Genomic DNA, 14494 nt, shown 5'->3' on the forward strand with positions numbered 1-14494 from the left:
ATATCCTAACACCTGTCTTGATTTACTTTTTCTACGACACGTGTCTTCTTTTTGTTTTCTGTTTTCATTTTTCATCCCAAAGCCTAAAAAAATGAAAAAAAAAAAAAATCAGAAACTCAGTAGGCTCGCTTCGCTCCTTTCGTACCTGTAGCCTGTAGGTGAAGTCAGCCCCAAACACAGCAACTCCCGCCCCTGCGTTTCCGACGGCCGGAGATCGGAAACCGACGACCGGCGACCGCAACGACTTCATTGCAATTGCATCACCCATAGCCGACTCGTCGTTTTTGAAGGTAATTTTATCGAATCATTTTTCTACAACCTTCATTGGATTTCTGTGGGTGAAGTTTGTGGGGGCGAACGCAATTGGAAATTGGGGTATGAACAAGTTGAGCTCGTTCTTTCATTTTTTAGATTAATTTTACTTTGTTTTATTGTAAATTATAACACTCACAATTCTATATATATGTAAAGATTCAAGCTTTTTTTCATTTTTAGATTAATTTTATTACTACCAACTATGCATTTCACTGTAATGTGTGATTTTTGATAATATAGTAAGTGTTTAAGGGCTTGTTTGAAAATCATTTTAAAATGACTGAAACCGCTTTCGGTGGAATTGATTTAGGGTTTAAAAGCATTATAAGTGCTTTTTGGAATAAGTACTAGATATGTGTTTCTTGCTGAAAGCACTTAAAATGCTTTTCTAGGATTTACTTGAAATTTTATTAAGGATTGGTTTCAAAAACATTTTCAGCAAAAGGGTTTTCAGTTATTTAAAAAACATTTCCAAACAAACTCTAAATCTTTGGGTGGTTCTGTATCTGGTGTTTTATTTATATATTTACTTGGTTCTGCATTGCTGTTAATTCGCTTAATGGAAAAGGCCTGAATTGAATTCACTAGAAGGTGGATTTTGATTAACATTGAAGTATTCGTATCGAAATTTGACATAGTCAGAGTATTATTGTGTATGGAGAATTTCTGTTGGTTGATATCGTTCTAATTAATTAACATTTAGGTTATGGAGAAAAATGACTGCACAAGGTTAAGTAGCGAGTCGTTAAGTGGCGAAGAAGTGGATTTGCAAGGTAACGGATCTTCTTTGAGATCTAATGATCCAGATAAAGTTGAAGAGATGACTGAAGATCTCAAACTTGGAATCGAGTTCAGTTCTCATGATAGTGCATATGTAGCTTATGTCAAGTATGGTGCAAAACACGGTTTTGATGTGAGGAAGCATCATAGAAAGACAAATAAGATGGGTCTTGTATCAAGGGTAACTTATGTTTGTTCAAAACAAGGTCACCGGAGAAAGGATAATAAACGGTGTGAGAGTATAACTTATTCTTTACCAAGTTCAAGGGTTGGCTGTGAAGCGCATATGGTTTGTTTACTCATGAAAACTGGAAAGTTTAAGATTATATCGTTTAATGCAAGTCATAATCATGATTTGATTAAAGCACCCATGAAACACATGCTAAAGGTTAATCGTTGTTTATCTAGAGCTCAAAAGGGACATGTTGCTGACGGGGAAAAATCAAGGTCACCAATAAAAGAAACAGTGGAACTAGTGAGTAGAGAAGTTGAGGGGCAAGAGAATCTTGGTTCCGGGGATAACGATTATCGAAATTACCTACAGAGAAAGCGGAAGTTAAAAATGGAAAAGGGAGATGCTGGGGCCATATTGCAATACTTTCAAAATATGCGTGAAGATAACTCATCTTGTTTTTATTCAGTGCAGCTTGATGAGGATGATAGGATCACAAATATATTTTGGGCAGATGCACGTTCCGTTTGTGATTATAAAGCCTTTGGTGATGTTGTTTGTTTTGATACCACTTATCAGATAAACGAATATGGTAGGCCATTTGCACCATTGATTGGGGTTAATCATCATAAACAAATTGTAGTTTTTGGTGCAGCTTTACTATATGATGATAGCAGAGACTCTTTTAAGTGGCTGTTTGAGACTTTTCTTGCAGCAATGTCTGGGAAGCAACCGAAGACAATACTTACAGACCAATCTGCTGCAATGGCAGAGGCAATATTAGAAGTTTTTCCTGAAGCTAACCATCGGTTATGTGCTTGGCATATTTACCAGAAAGCTGCCAAGAATTTAAGCCACGTGTTTCATGCATCAAAGCAATTTGCTTGTGATCTTAGCAAGTGTGTATATGAATATGAGGATAAAGATGCATGGCTTTCTGCATGGAATGATATGCTTGAAAATTATGATCTCAAGGAGGATAATTGGTTAAAAGAAATATATGAAGTGAGGGAAAAATGGGCATTGGTGTATGAACGACACACTTTCACTGCAGACTTGATGAGTATACAACACAAGGAAAGTATCACCAATGTGTTGAAAAAACACTTGATGCCAAGTCATGATCTCTTGTGCTTCTTTGAACATTTTGAGAATATTTTGGCAGATCGACGAGATAAGGAATTACAAGCTGATTTCAAGATGATGCAGACCGTACCTTCACCAGTGATTAATGTGGAGATGTTAGAGCGTGCTGTGGAGGTTTATACCCCAGAAGTTTTTAGACTCTTTGAAAAAGAGTACATGGGAATTCTTAATTGCAGTGTCTATAAAATTGGTAAGTCTGGGACGACAAGTGAATACAAAGTATCTTATAGATCTCATGAGCATTTGGTTAAATATGATGGTTCAACACAAGCAGTTAATTGTAGTTGCATGAAGTTAACTTTTGTTGGGATTTTATGTTCTCATGCATTGAAAGTGCTAGATAAGAAGAATGTGAAAACAATCCCACCTGATTACATATTGAAGCGCTGGACAAGAGGTGCAAGGGATAGGAGCCTCACTAGTTTCCATGGAATTGAAACTAGCAACAATCCAAGGGAGTCTCCTGGGAAGCGTTATAGCCATTTGTGCCATAATTTTCGTGAGATAGCATCTCTTGCAGCAGAAGATGAGAGGTTAACTGCATGTGCACACGATTGGTCAGTTCAGTTGCTTAAAAGTTTAGAGGAAATGAAGAAAAATCTTGGCCTAGATAATGTACCTGTTCATAAAAATTCAGAAGGCGAAGCTTTAGTTGGAGAAAGTGGTGGAACTAAGCAGGTGAAAATGGTAAAGCACAACGATTGTGAAATAACAAAAGAACGTGGAGTTAAAAGAAAGCATACAGCGAAATGCCCATGTAGTAGACTGACAGAGCCTGCGGAAACTCAGAAGCATATACCACCAACCAAAGGCACACAATATGCAGCAAGACATTGGCTGTTAGAGGTACTTGTTCCGAAATTTATTGAATAGATTAAACTAATTACAATTATTTTGTTTGCTTATGCTTCCTTCCTTTTTGTGACAATTTAAAAGAGAAACTGGTTATTGGACATGAATTTCCAATGTTTGAAGTAACTAAAGTACGATATTCTTAGTAAGCATAAATATTGGCTCACGTGGGAATAATGTACTTCTTTTTACATTTTTATACTTATGTCTTCATTTTTTTTTTTCATGTCATCTGCATATTTAATATGTAGGGATCCTCTGTTGGAGCTAGAACCCAAGTATCATTACCAAGTCATAGATTTGATGCAAGTGCAACTGTCAATTTGCAGGGTACTCCGCCTTTCACTCAACATCGTCAGGTAACTTAAATGGAAGAATTATGGAATATTATTTACCTTAATTTTTTTTTCAGTTTTATTCCTTCATCATTGTACAAAAATCCGATGTCTTAATTCCTTACAAAAACATTCTCATGTGCTATTGATAGGGGTCGTATGTTGATAATGGAAACCAAGTGTCATATTCAAGTAAAACTTTTGGCGCAACTCCAAGTTTCCTCAATAACATGCATTTCACTCAACTATGTCAGGTAACTGGTATAAGTATAGAAATGTTGAATGTCGTTTGATCTAAATTTTTGTTACATTAAAACTTCTGTTGAAATATTTTGTAGGAACCTTCGAGGCATCATAATCACTGTTCGCAAAGTAATGGAGGCAAAGAGTCAGGAAATTGAGCACGTAATGAATGCCAATAGTTGACGGGTTTCATGGATTTTGTATGTACAGCTGCTTGGGATATCAACCATAGTTTTGTGCATAATGTGAAAGAGTAACATGTCGTATCTAGAGATTTTGTGCCGCATATACTGAAAATTGGAGCAGTAGAAGTCGCGTAAGTTTTTTAGTTCATGCTCTTTTACTCTTTTAAGTTGTATTAATGGATATATTGGCTTGAATTTTCCTATGTTTCTGGTGTTTGGGTGAGAATGTACTTGGAACAAATTCGGATACAACATTGTACGAGCTTGCGGAGCTAGACACGGCGTCAAGATTACTGTAGGTTAGAATATATGATAACGAAAACTAGATGTTCATATCAATTCTTTGAAGGTGTGGAGGTGAAAACATTCAGTATGAGTGATATCCTTGATTGTAGGTGCTCTCAACATCTGAGTTGTGGCTTCCCGTTTCAGGGTCCTCAATATCCACCACTCTTTCTCTTCTTTCTTTTCGCCATTTTGATTTTCGCAGCCAGTGATCAACGAGCTTTACAACGACACCAATAAAAACTGTTCCAAGCGTGCCAATGCTTACAGCCAGTAGAACTACAAGCACCATTTCTATTTTCTGGCTATGCGGCATGATCACCCATGTTGCTGCAACAAAAGCTGTTGCCATGAACGCCACAGCTGCCCACATGACCTTGTGGGCAAACGACAGTAGTCTTATCAATGGCTTTCTCCGATAGGGGATGATACTGACGAGAACAACCACGATGGAGAGTGACGTGAACAGCGCAAGGTAATTGCTTATTGCAAAGACCTTATAAGCACTCGTTTTGCCCGCTATTGACTTTCCCTTCATCCGTTCCTCCTGATAGACTCCGCCAGGGGGGCTGATACCAGCAGTAAAAGTAACTGTTGCAATCAGAATGGCAACGAGCGTTATAGTGTTGCGGGCATTTTGCAGTGCCTCGGAATATACCTTATGATGCCTCCTACGGGGGTTGTGGAAAATATCAAACTCCGACTGATGCCTTTTGCTAGGGTATTTGTGTTGTTGTCTCACGATGGTTGGCAACAACTCTGGCTTTTGTGTTTGATAATCCAATCCGTCTCCACCTGAATGTTGAGGCGATGACTTGCTGGAATGCGGTGATGGCAGTTTTGGCGATGACTTGCTGGAATGCGGTGACGGCAGTTTTGGCGATGACTTGCTCGATTGGGGTGATGGCAAACTAGATGACTTCCTAGTTGGTGGTGATGAACTACATGGGGTCTTGGAGGCAGTGGAAGCTACTTCATCTATAATGGACAGATGAAGTTCATGCTCTTTAACAAATTGCGCTCTTTTTGGCATGTTTTCAAGGACTTCCGTTGGTTGAGATCCGGCTGTTTCTACTCTCGGTGTATGAGATAACAACTCAATCCTTGTTTCCCCTCCCGCGCTTATGAGCATAGCTCGAAGACGCATGTTTTCCACACTGTCCTTGGCCTCGTTGAGGACGTCAAGTGCTGTCAACCCTTTATGGTTCTGATAATTGACGTCTGTTCTTTTCTTGTTGATTAGGTACTCTGCTATCTGCGGCAAAAGAAGTATCAACAAGTTAAACTCATATATTTCTGATCAAAATTCACTAACTTTGTTTGATGAACATTGATATCTCACCTTATGTTGTGCTTCAGAAACTGCAAGATGCAAGATGGTGTTACCATGAAGATCCCGACAATCAAAGAACTCGGTGTCATCGCAGACATGAGTCAAGTACATCAGAGCATCATGTTGGCCGTATCTCACAGCTAAGTGAAATACCGTCTCACCAGATTTCGTGACAATTTGGAATGACGGTTTAGCCGTAGAGACAAACACTTGAAGGACTGAAACTTTGTAGTTTATTACTGCCAAATGCAATGGCGTGTGTCCGTTGTTATTGTACTCCTGCGCAAGTTTCGGATCAATCCTCAGCAGCATCCCCGTCATCTCCCTGTGCCCTTTGCAAGACGCATAGTGCAACGGCGAATTTCCATTCTCATCAACCACATGAGCAAGCTCAGGACAGACTCTTAGCAACTCTTTGACAACATCTGCATAAAAGATTAGCTAAACTCGGTTAAGAAATTGTACCAAAAAACAAATTAAATTCGAAAGAGAGAATTTTGATACTTACCAATATGTCCACCAGACACAGCCACATGGATACATGTTTGATCTTTCCCTAACCCTAGCATCCCAGACTCGTTGACTAAGGCCAAGGACAGTGCACTCTTGTCTTTCGTGTTCAGCGTACTAGATAATCCGGGATTGGCATCTAGTAAAAGCTTTAAGGCTTGAGCGTTCCCCGTTCGACAAGCCATATAGACCTTTTGAGTTTCCAAGGTTGTAAGTTGCAACCCTCTCAAGTTATCCGGAATCTGAGACGTGGTGATAAATGCGTCGTTTCCCTCCATTGGCTCTTTGTTTTTGAACAAACTCATTGCAACTTTGTAAGATTCGAACTCCAATTTTCTTTCTTTGTTTGAGAATTGTAGCAGGTACCCAACGTACTTAAAAGCAACTAGGTCTAGAGAAAAGACAAGAAAAGGAAGATGCTTCGAAAGTTTACCGCAGCTACTGGGGCATGAGGGATCACACAAAAGTTGGTAAACGCTGACAAATTGATAAAGGATATAAATTGTGTCCCTACATTAAGTTGTCCTTGTATCTTCAAAGAAAATTCGTGTTGGAAAAGATGATAATACTTACAAACGCATTCCCACTTCAATTCTACATAGCGTCTAATGGCACATCGGTTGTGTTTTGCAACCGACGTATGCGTCTGAAGCTCAAGGAAAATTTTTATAGGCCAGCAATGTTGTATAGCACAAAATGTTGGATGCTTAAGCATCAACACGTGCAAAAAAAGTGTAGCGGATATGAGAATGCTTCGTTAGATGTGGGCATGCGAGAAATGACAAGATTGAGAACGAGGATATCTGTAAAGTAGGAATGGCCATAGTTGAGGATAAGATGAGAGAAAATCAGGTGATTTGTTCATGTGAACTGAAGACCTATATATGCTCTAGTTGGAAGATAGGATTACGAGATTGAGGCTCAAGACAAAAGGGGCAGATGAAGATCTAGGAAGACTTAGAAAGAGACTCGAAGAAAAGACATGGAGTACTGGGGGCTGTGAAGCCAAAAATAATCAAGAAAATTATGGAGGCGACACGTGGACTTTTGGGTTAAAAAGACAAAATTACCCTCGAAGCACATCGGGATTCCCACGCCCATGCAACGGACAATAACGACTCAATCAAGGAAGAGTCAAAGGTGATCAAAATGGTATTTATTGAAATCCCTCTCTTTCACTACTCATCAATTCCTTATTCAAAACGTAATTCCAAATTTGCCTATTCAATTTAGTTTTAATTGTCAAGCTAATTGTAAGATATTATTCCACATAATATTTTGCAATTACACTCACAATTTGACCATATATGGCCAACCCCTATTTTCCAAATAGGGCCGATCACTCCAAACCCACAAACTTCTAAACACATTATCTTTCAAATTCTAACTTTGGCATCAGAGATTCTTCGGCCAAAGCCCCAACACACCGCCCCAAATTCATCGTGGGTGCATGAGGCTTTTGGCCTTAATCTTTGGTGTTATTATTTTGTAGGTGCATTTTCGTCAAAGGAGAAGATGGCGGAAATTTGCATCCACAAATTGGTGCTTTCATTAAGAGTCTTGATTCACGCTCAAAGAAGACTTTTGCATTCAAAGTTTTCCATTTCTTGTTCATTTGTAGATTTTTCGTACGTTCTTATTCTTAGAATTTTTTATAACGTTTTTTGAATAAACGTAAAAGAAAAGTACAATGACTAGAAATTCGGAAACCACAACAATAGGAACTTCCTACGTTCAAGGATTTAGACAAAGTGATGGAGATCAACGCATAGCCCCACCATGATGATCCACGAGGCTCAACGTGACGACGAGTGAAGCTGCATCACCCCACAGGGCACCACTGTGACTATGCCAACAGCAACCACCACGGTAGCAGCCACTATGGTAGCTCATAGTGAGACCCAAGCCCACGGTGAAAACATCACCTTGAAGCCGCAAGCTCAAGCCCATGCCACCTTGCAGCAATGAGCCCAAGCTCGTGCCACAAAGGAGCCTAGCACGGCTCAGCGCAAGCAGGCCTAAGCTACAACCGCAGCTGCTAAGGCAGCGACCCAAGAGCCGTAGGCCTAGGACGTCGTCAAAGGGAGCCTAACGCCCATACGCTTCAGCGATCCAGCTTACGCCCACAGTTCGACTCGTGTCTGTGACCCAACCCGTTTTCGAGGTTCAACCTAAGGTCTGGCTCACTCCAGTGGCCCTCACAGTAGCCCAAACCGGTCCAAGAGAGGTTTAACGGTCCCCACTTCAGATTTCTAGATCGACGATTAAACCGGGGGTATTTTCACCCCATTTCTCTGTAAATTTGACATATCCCAATTCAAATTTCACGCCCAGAGTCCATTACACTTCCACTACTCAAGGAAACATATACCGTCCAAGCTCTTTCAACCCAAATGGCGAACAACACTTGTCTCGACAAGTCATAGAGTTGACAAGCGCCTTTGTGAATCAGCTCTTGCAGCGTACCGAGATGCAATATGCCCCAGATGAGGTGTCCCGAAGTAGGACAAGGGCAAGCGACGAACCTCTCCAGCAGCGTCCTAGCAAGCAACCACTCGACCAGTCACTAACCGAGTGTTCTGGCAGTGTACATTCCCAACTAAGTATTTGCGATAATGTATACTCTCGTCTTAGCGCGCAGAGGAGTATGTACTATCGACTAGGCCCATGGACGAGCATACATTCACGGTTGGGGCCACACTTTAATAATCAACATGAGCAACCTTCCAAGCAAAGTGTTCATTCATGGCTAGGCCCGCAAGGAGCTTCCTCCACCTCACATCGGAGTAGGCAGCACGATGGACAGAGAGAAGCAATCACTAAATCTAGGTCAAGTTCAACTGGTAGTCTGCGAGAAATTCGCTTGCCTGTTAGGAACATACCACATGCACCGCAGCCGCGACATAGAAGAGCCGAACATATGGAATAGCAACTTAAACCCGTAGGTCACGACTGGGGGCAGCCGAGAGTTTTCATTACCCCCAACAAAGTTAAATTCAAAAAAGTAGAGAGGCTCATGACTGAGCAATTGTGCAATTTCCAATGCAACGAGGTCACTGACAAAGCATTACAACGGGACATGACCAACATAAGTAGGTCATCTTTCACAGACGAGATTGAGCAGGCAGAGCGTCCATGCAAGTTCAGCATGCCACATTTCACATCTTTCAAATGAAATGGTAACCCGAAAAGACATCTGAAGCACTACTGAAGCACAATGGTCATTTACCAGAACAACGACGCTTTTATGTGCAAGATATTCGCCACCATTTTACAAAGTGAGGCTCTGTAAAAGATGACCTACTTATGTTGGTTCCACACCTTACCACCATAATCCATCTGGAATTTCAATGAGCTTTCTTTGGTTTTCACCAAGGAGTATTCATCCTACCGCTTGATCAAGAAGAAGTCTGACCTTTTCTGCATCATAGCAAGTAGAGCAGTCTTTCTACATTTGGTCGTATGCTTCGCAAAAGAACTTGGGCAAATAACCCCTTTAACGCCATCAACAAGCTTGACACACGTGTCCATGTCTTTGAGTAGATCTGGCTTCAAAAGCGTACAGATCTCAGCAGCCTCTCCAGAAACAGGCTTGGTGGATTTCTCATAACTGCCCATGCAAACATTCTCCTCTTTCTCAGCAGGCGAACCAGCCTTAGTAAAGGAACATGCATTGGCACCACTTTAGCTGCGAGTCCACCTTCATAATAGCAAGCATCTCCGAAGATAAACCAAACTTAGCTCCCAATGAACGTCTTGGCATAAACGGCACTGGGGGCATGATGGAACATCTACGCTGAGCAATCCTATCAATAATCGTACTAGCCACCTTTAGCATAGCAGACATCACTAGCTCGGATCTAGCAACCCTATCTTTTTTCTCCTTGGAAGAAGTCAAGTAAATCACAAGCCTATTGGCAACAGGCAGACCCCTCACGAACAATGGAAGAAGTCTTTAACTTTTCCTCAGGGGGCATTTCTTGAGCAGGCGGGGAAGATCTCTTCTTTCCACCTTCATTCACAATAAGCTCCACAACGGCGATCAAAAAAGCTAATGCCTCTGCCTTGATTCACTTTATCTCATCTCTCGCAGACATCCCACCTTTCTCCTAGCGAAGAGGACTAAGTAGCCAGCGCCATTCACGGTACTCAACAAGGATACCCAAAGCAACATGCACCTTCTTCATATCTAGAGAAGTTTTGAGAGTTGAGCCGAATTTCAAATCTACATAAGCTAAGGAGGATAAGCAACAAATTAGATAGCAACTCAGCAAAAGCACAAAACAGCCTAAAAACTAAGCAGTTAACTTACCGGTGACGAAAATCGTCGAAACTTATAGCTCAAGGGAAGAATTAGACTCCCACTCTCCACTTATCTCCAAAGTACTAGGATTCGTTGATGGCTAGACCCAAGTCAAAGAATTGGCTAGGTTGAGGAATCCCACTATCACAATGACCATATTTGGAGAACATTGAGTAGGGGCACGCTTCATGGAGCAAAGCACTTCTTGGAAAAAATGCGACATGGGAAAAGTAAATTCTAACATGAAGTAGTAAGGGTGAAACTTGATGGCTCTTCGAGGCCCATTACATGGCTCATGGCTGCTACCCTCCTTGACATGCTTCACATACACCCCAGACAAAATGGCATTCCTATATGTTTTAAGGAAATCTCTGAACGAGTCATCGAAGCTAATTTTAAAGCAAGCAGCGGTACACCATCATTACTCATGTGGCTTGAAGAAAACATGCTCCAAGAAATTCTACAAAGACGAGAGAAAGAATCGTTAAAAAGAAAAAAATGCCAGCGCATCAGGCCCTACTACCTGGTCCAAACTCTCTCAGCCTAATCCAATTGGAAGGGGGCTGGCACCCCCGCGCTTCCCTCTCTCACTCTTTCACTTCTCCTATGGGTTGAAGCCCAGCCATCAACAAGCTAGCTCAGGAATGAGGCTCGAGCTTCCCTTCCGCTCTCCAACATGGGCCTAGACACAACGAGCTAGACCCAAGCACCCCAGGGCCCTGGCCCAACCCAACCACAATCCAAGCCCAAGGCTCGCGCCGCCAGCCCTCGGCCTAAGCCGAGCCGCCGCCACACCATGTTACCCACGGCAAACAGTGCCATGGTCTTTCCAAGCCACCTTTTCACACATCCTTGACCCCCGACGAGCCAAATTTCAAGCCCCAGGGCTCCAAAAATTACGAAGACAAGGAAAATTTGATTTTTTTTTCTTACCTTGGTGCGGCGTGCAGATGAAGAAAGCAACGAATGACAGTCATTTGCACAGACAAGTGAAAAAAAAAATTGCTAGAGAAAGGGGAACAAATATCCTCTAGCTTTTCTCTCTCTTGTAGGGTAGAATAAATTGCTCTCTGAAGTTGATTTAATCTACTTAAGGTAGACTTAAATAGACTTTAGAAGTGATTTATTTCCCTTTACTAGAATGATCTAATTTCCAATTAATGTGGGAATCTGCATCAAAATAGGAAACAATCTTACGTTTCCTAAAGCAAAGGAAGATCTCTACACCTGATGCCCTTTCCTGCTAGCAGCCCACAAGTGCGGGGGCATTTGTGGAGCCAAAAATAATCAAGAAAATATGGAGGCAACACGTGGACTTTTGGATAAAAAGACAAAATTACCCTCAAGACACACAGGAATTCTCACGCGCATGCAACAAACAATAACGACTCAATCAAGGAAGAATCAAAGGTGATCAAAATGTTATTTATTCAATTCCCTCTCATCACTCATCAAATCCTTATTCAAAAGGTAACTCCTAATTTTCCTATTCAATTTAGGTTTAATTGCCAAGTTAATTGCAAGATATTATTTTACATAATATCTTGCAATTACACTCACAATTTGACCATATATGGCCAACCCCTATTTTCCAAATAGGGCCGGTCACTCCCCTATAAATAGCCCTATTCTCCCATTAAAATTCTAAGCCATTCTCTACGCACAAATTCCTAAACACATTCTCTTTCAAATTCTAACTTTAACATCGGAGATTCTTTAGCCAAAGCCCTCCCTTCATTCATCGTGAGCGCGTGAGGCTTTTAGCCTTAATCTTATGTGTTATTATTTTGTCGATGCATTTTCAGTAAAGAAGAAGACGGCGGAAATTTGCATGCACAGGGGCTAATGGAAGACTTGGCCCAAAATCGAGCGTAGTGGCGTTCTAGGATTCATACAGCTGGCACCACTTAGTAGGATAAATTTTTTTTGTTGTTTTAGATTTGATTTTTACAATTGTTAAATCTTCTATTCTCAATTTTAGTCATTCATGTTCCATATAATTAGATAATACGTTACATTGAAGAAAAGTTGCAAAAAGTTATCATTTTGTAACAAAAACAAAACGAAATCTCTTTCTTGACGACTACAAGTCAATTGATGGAGTATTGCAAAGCAAATGGGTGCAACAAAAAACAAGAAAAAGAAAAGGAGACTTGAAGAAGGTCCTGCAAATGGACCCGACTCCATGGTTAAGTCAATAGAGAAACTTCCTTTGGAGTTTCATTCAGTGTGAACTTAATAATTAAATAAAATGACCACGCAACCGCGTAATGTTTGAGCTCCAAAGTCTATTTATTAGATATTGCAATTTATTTATCTTTTCCACTCAATTTCTAACCCTGTTTATTGTAGTTTAATTTTTATTCCTGTTTCCTTATCTTCAATCAATTTATAAGCTTCTAGAAGAAAAATAGAATCGGGAAAATTGAAGGTATATACTTTGCAAATCATTTTGTGATCGATCTTTATGGTGAGAGATATATTTTCAGATTTTGCATGTCCAATAAGACCATGACTATTAGTGAGTTCAATAGAATAGAACAAATGCATGTTTATATATTCATAGGTGTTGTAGGCCTAATTTACTAAATCATTATAAATAACATAGTGAGAGGGGATGTTGCGGCATAGAGAGAAAGAGATAAATGTGTAATTGTAAGGTGTGTGTTATCTCACTTCATTGTACCTTTATTTATAATGGTAGAAAGGTGTAATTTCAGCATTCGGATCAACTAAAATGAGTTTGTGTGAGATCCAAATGGAAAGATGTCCATGCTCGTGTCTTAATTAACGTAGCAGGGAAGCCCCTAAAATGTAAGAATTTCTCCACGCACTCGAACAGCCATGATAGTATTGTTACTATCCAACGAGAGTTAATGTGATGAAAAGATAAATGACAATTATATTATATATTGACAATAATTTTTTGTAAAATGATTTAAAAAAAGCATGCACCTTTTACTCGAGAATCATGTGAGAACTTGGAAATGACATTTAACTGTCTCTGTCTTGTCAAAACAAGGCTTAAGGCTAAGGCCATGTTAATTAGGGAAAATTTTTAGGTGTTCCGTTTTGGTGTACCCACACTCATTAAAATTTGATTTTATTATTTTATTGGAAAAAAAATGAGGGTAGGGTCCACCATTATGAGTGAGGGTACACCAAAATTTTTTGGTGTACCCGGAACACCTAAAAATTTCTCGTTAATTAGGATCATTTGCTTGTGATTTGTGAAAAAGATACCGAACTAATGTTAGGTATGCTATCCAACATGAATCTTAAATAACTCAACGTGACCCATGCGGGCTGAGTATTTTTGCTTTGTCCAATTATATCAACGGTGGGGCTAGAAATTTTTTTAAAAAAAACTAATGAAAATGATTTGAAAACTTTGAATGTTAATAAAAAATCAGATAATAACTTTATTTAATAATTTGGATAAAGTCCAATACCAAATCAGTCCAATTAAAATGGTCCAAACACTGAATTTTTCGATTTTGCCCCTGCCTTTTCCGTTTAATATCTCTCTGCCCTTATGTCTCCCATGTGTCTTCGTGAAACCTCAGTCTTATTTTCTCTCTCCCACGTGACAAACAAAGTCTTCTTTTGTAATTGTAATCCTATGAGCTTCCGCCACCTAGCATCCTATTAACTCAAGGACTTATGAATTGGGAGGTGATACACATGCCGACAAAAAAAAATTGGGAGTGTGATGCGATGTCTTATATCAGCCTATGTTTTTTATTCACGTGTAAAAACATCATTAATTCTTTTAAACTTTATTATAAATTCATCAGACTTCAGAAAAATATTTTGTAAAGTACTACAAACTCGTAATCATTTAAGTTTGCATTTCATATCATACCATCAAATTACTGAGATACTAAAGAGAAAATTCTAAAATTCTAATATTTATATGTTCGATGTTAAATAATAAACCCAAATTCATAATACAAATATAGTTTGTTTTTTAAGTGTAAATAAACATTTATTTATATAACATTTAATAAGTTTACTTAAACTGAGGAAAGGGAA

At 39.8% G+C, this 14494-nt stretch overlaps 2 protein-coding genes across 3 annotated transcripts; one reads left to right on the top strand and one right to left on the bottom strand.

Moving 5' to 3' along the window:
- On the top strand, window positions 1–4280 carry LOC137708195 (protein FAR1-RELATED SEQUENCE 5). 2 transcript variants are annotated; one of them, XM_068447213.2, is made up of 5 exons: window positions 1–290; window positions 1019–3259; window positions 3517–3624; window positions 3753–3854; window positions 3939–4280. In XM_068447213.2, exons 2-5 carry the CDS (start codon window positions 1022–1024, stop codon window positions 3999–4001), a joined length of 2511 nt encoding a protein of 836 aa, XP_068303314.2. In that variant the 5' UTR covers window positions 1–290; window positions 1019–1021; the 3' UTR covers window positions 4002–4280. The 2 variants fall into 2 exon arrangements, with proteins under 2 accessions (XP_068303314.2, XP_068303315.2); XM_068447214.2 differs by having other exon boundaries at window positions 99–290; window positions 3595–3624.
- A 61-nt stretch (window positions 4281–4341) lies between these two features.
- Window positions 4342–6524, bottom strand: LOC137708196 (uncharacterized). Its single transcript, XM_068447215.2, has 3 exons — window positions 6155–6524; window positions 5656–6071; window positions 4342–5568 (listed from the first exon to the last, which is right to left on the bottom strand). Exons 1-3 carry the CDS (start codon window positions 6459–6461, stop codon window positions 4396–4398), a joined length of 1896 nt encoding a protein of 631 aa, XP_068303316.2. The 5' UTR covers window positions 6462–6524; the 3' UTR covers window positions 4342–4395.
- Window positions 6525–14494: the final 7970 nt, after the last annotated feature.

This window comes from Pyrus communis, chromosome 17 (assembly GCF_041283825.1).
Source record: "Pyrus communis isolate YQ-2024b chromosome 17, ASM4128382v1, whole genome shotgun sequence".
NCBI classification, from domain to species: Eukaryota; Viridiplantae; Streptophyta; class Magnoliopsida; order Rosales; family Rosaceae; genus Pyrus; species Pyrus communis.

Excerpts from the sequence above, each read along its gene's own strand:
- LOC137708196 (XM_068447215.2), bottom strand. The coding sequence starts at position 6,461 with ATGAGTTTGTTCAAAAACAAAGAGCCAATGGAGGGAAACGACGCATTT. Across the intron at positions 6,072-6,154 it reads TGTGTCTGGTGGACATATTG|ATGTTGTCAAAGAGTTGCTA; the intron begins GTAAGTATCAAA and ends TCTTTTATGCAG. Across the intron at positions 5,569-5,655 it reads TTTCTGAAGCACAACATAAG|ATAGCAGAGTACCTAATCAA; the intron begins GTGAGATATCAA and ends CTTTTGCCGCAG.
- LOC137708195 (XM_068447213.2), top strand. The coding sequence starts at position 1,022 with ATGGAGAAAAATGACTGCACAAGGTTAAGTAGCGAGTCGTTAAGTGGC. Across the intron at positions 3,260-3,516 it reads CAAGACATTGGCTGTTAGAG|GGATCCTCTGTTGGAGCTAG; the intron begins GTACTTGTTCCG and ends TTTAATATGTAG. Across the intron at positions 3,855-3,938 it reads ATTTCACTCAACTATGTCAG|GAACCTTCGAGGCATCATAA; the intron begins GTAACTGGTATA and ends AATATTTTGTAG.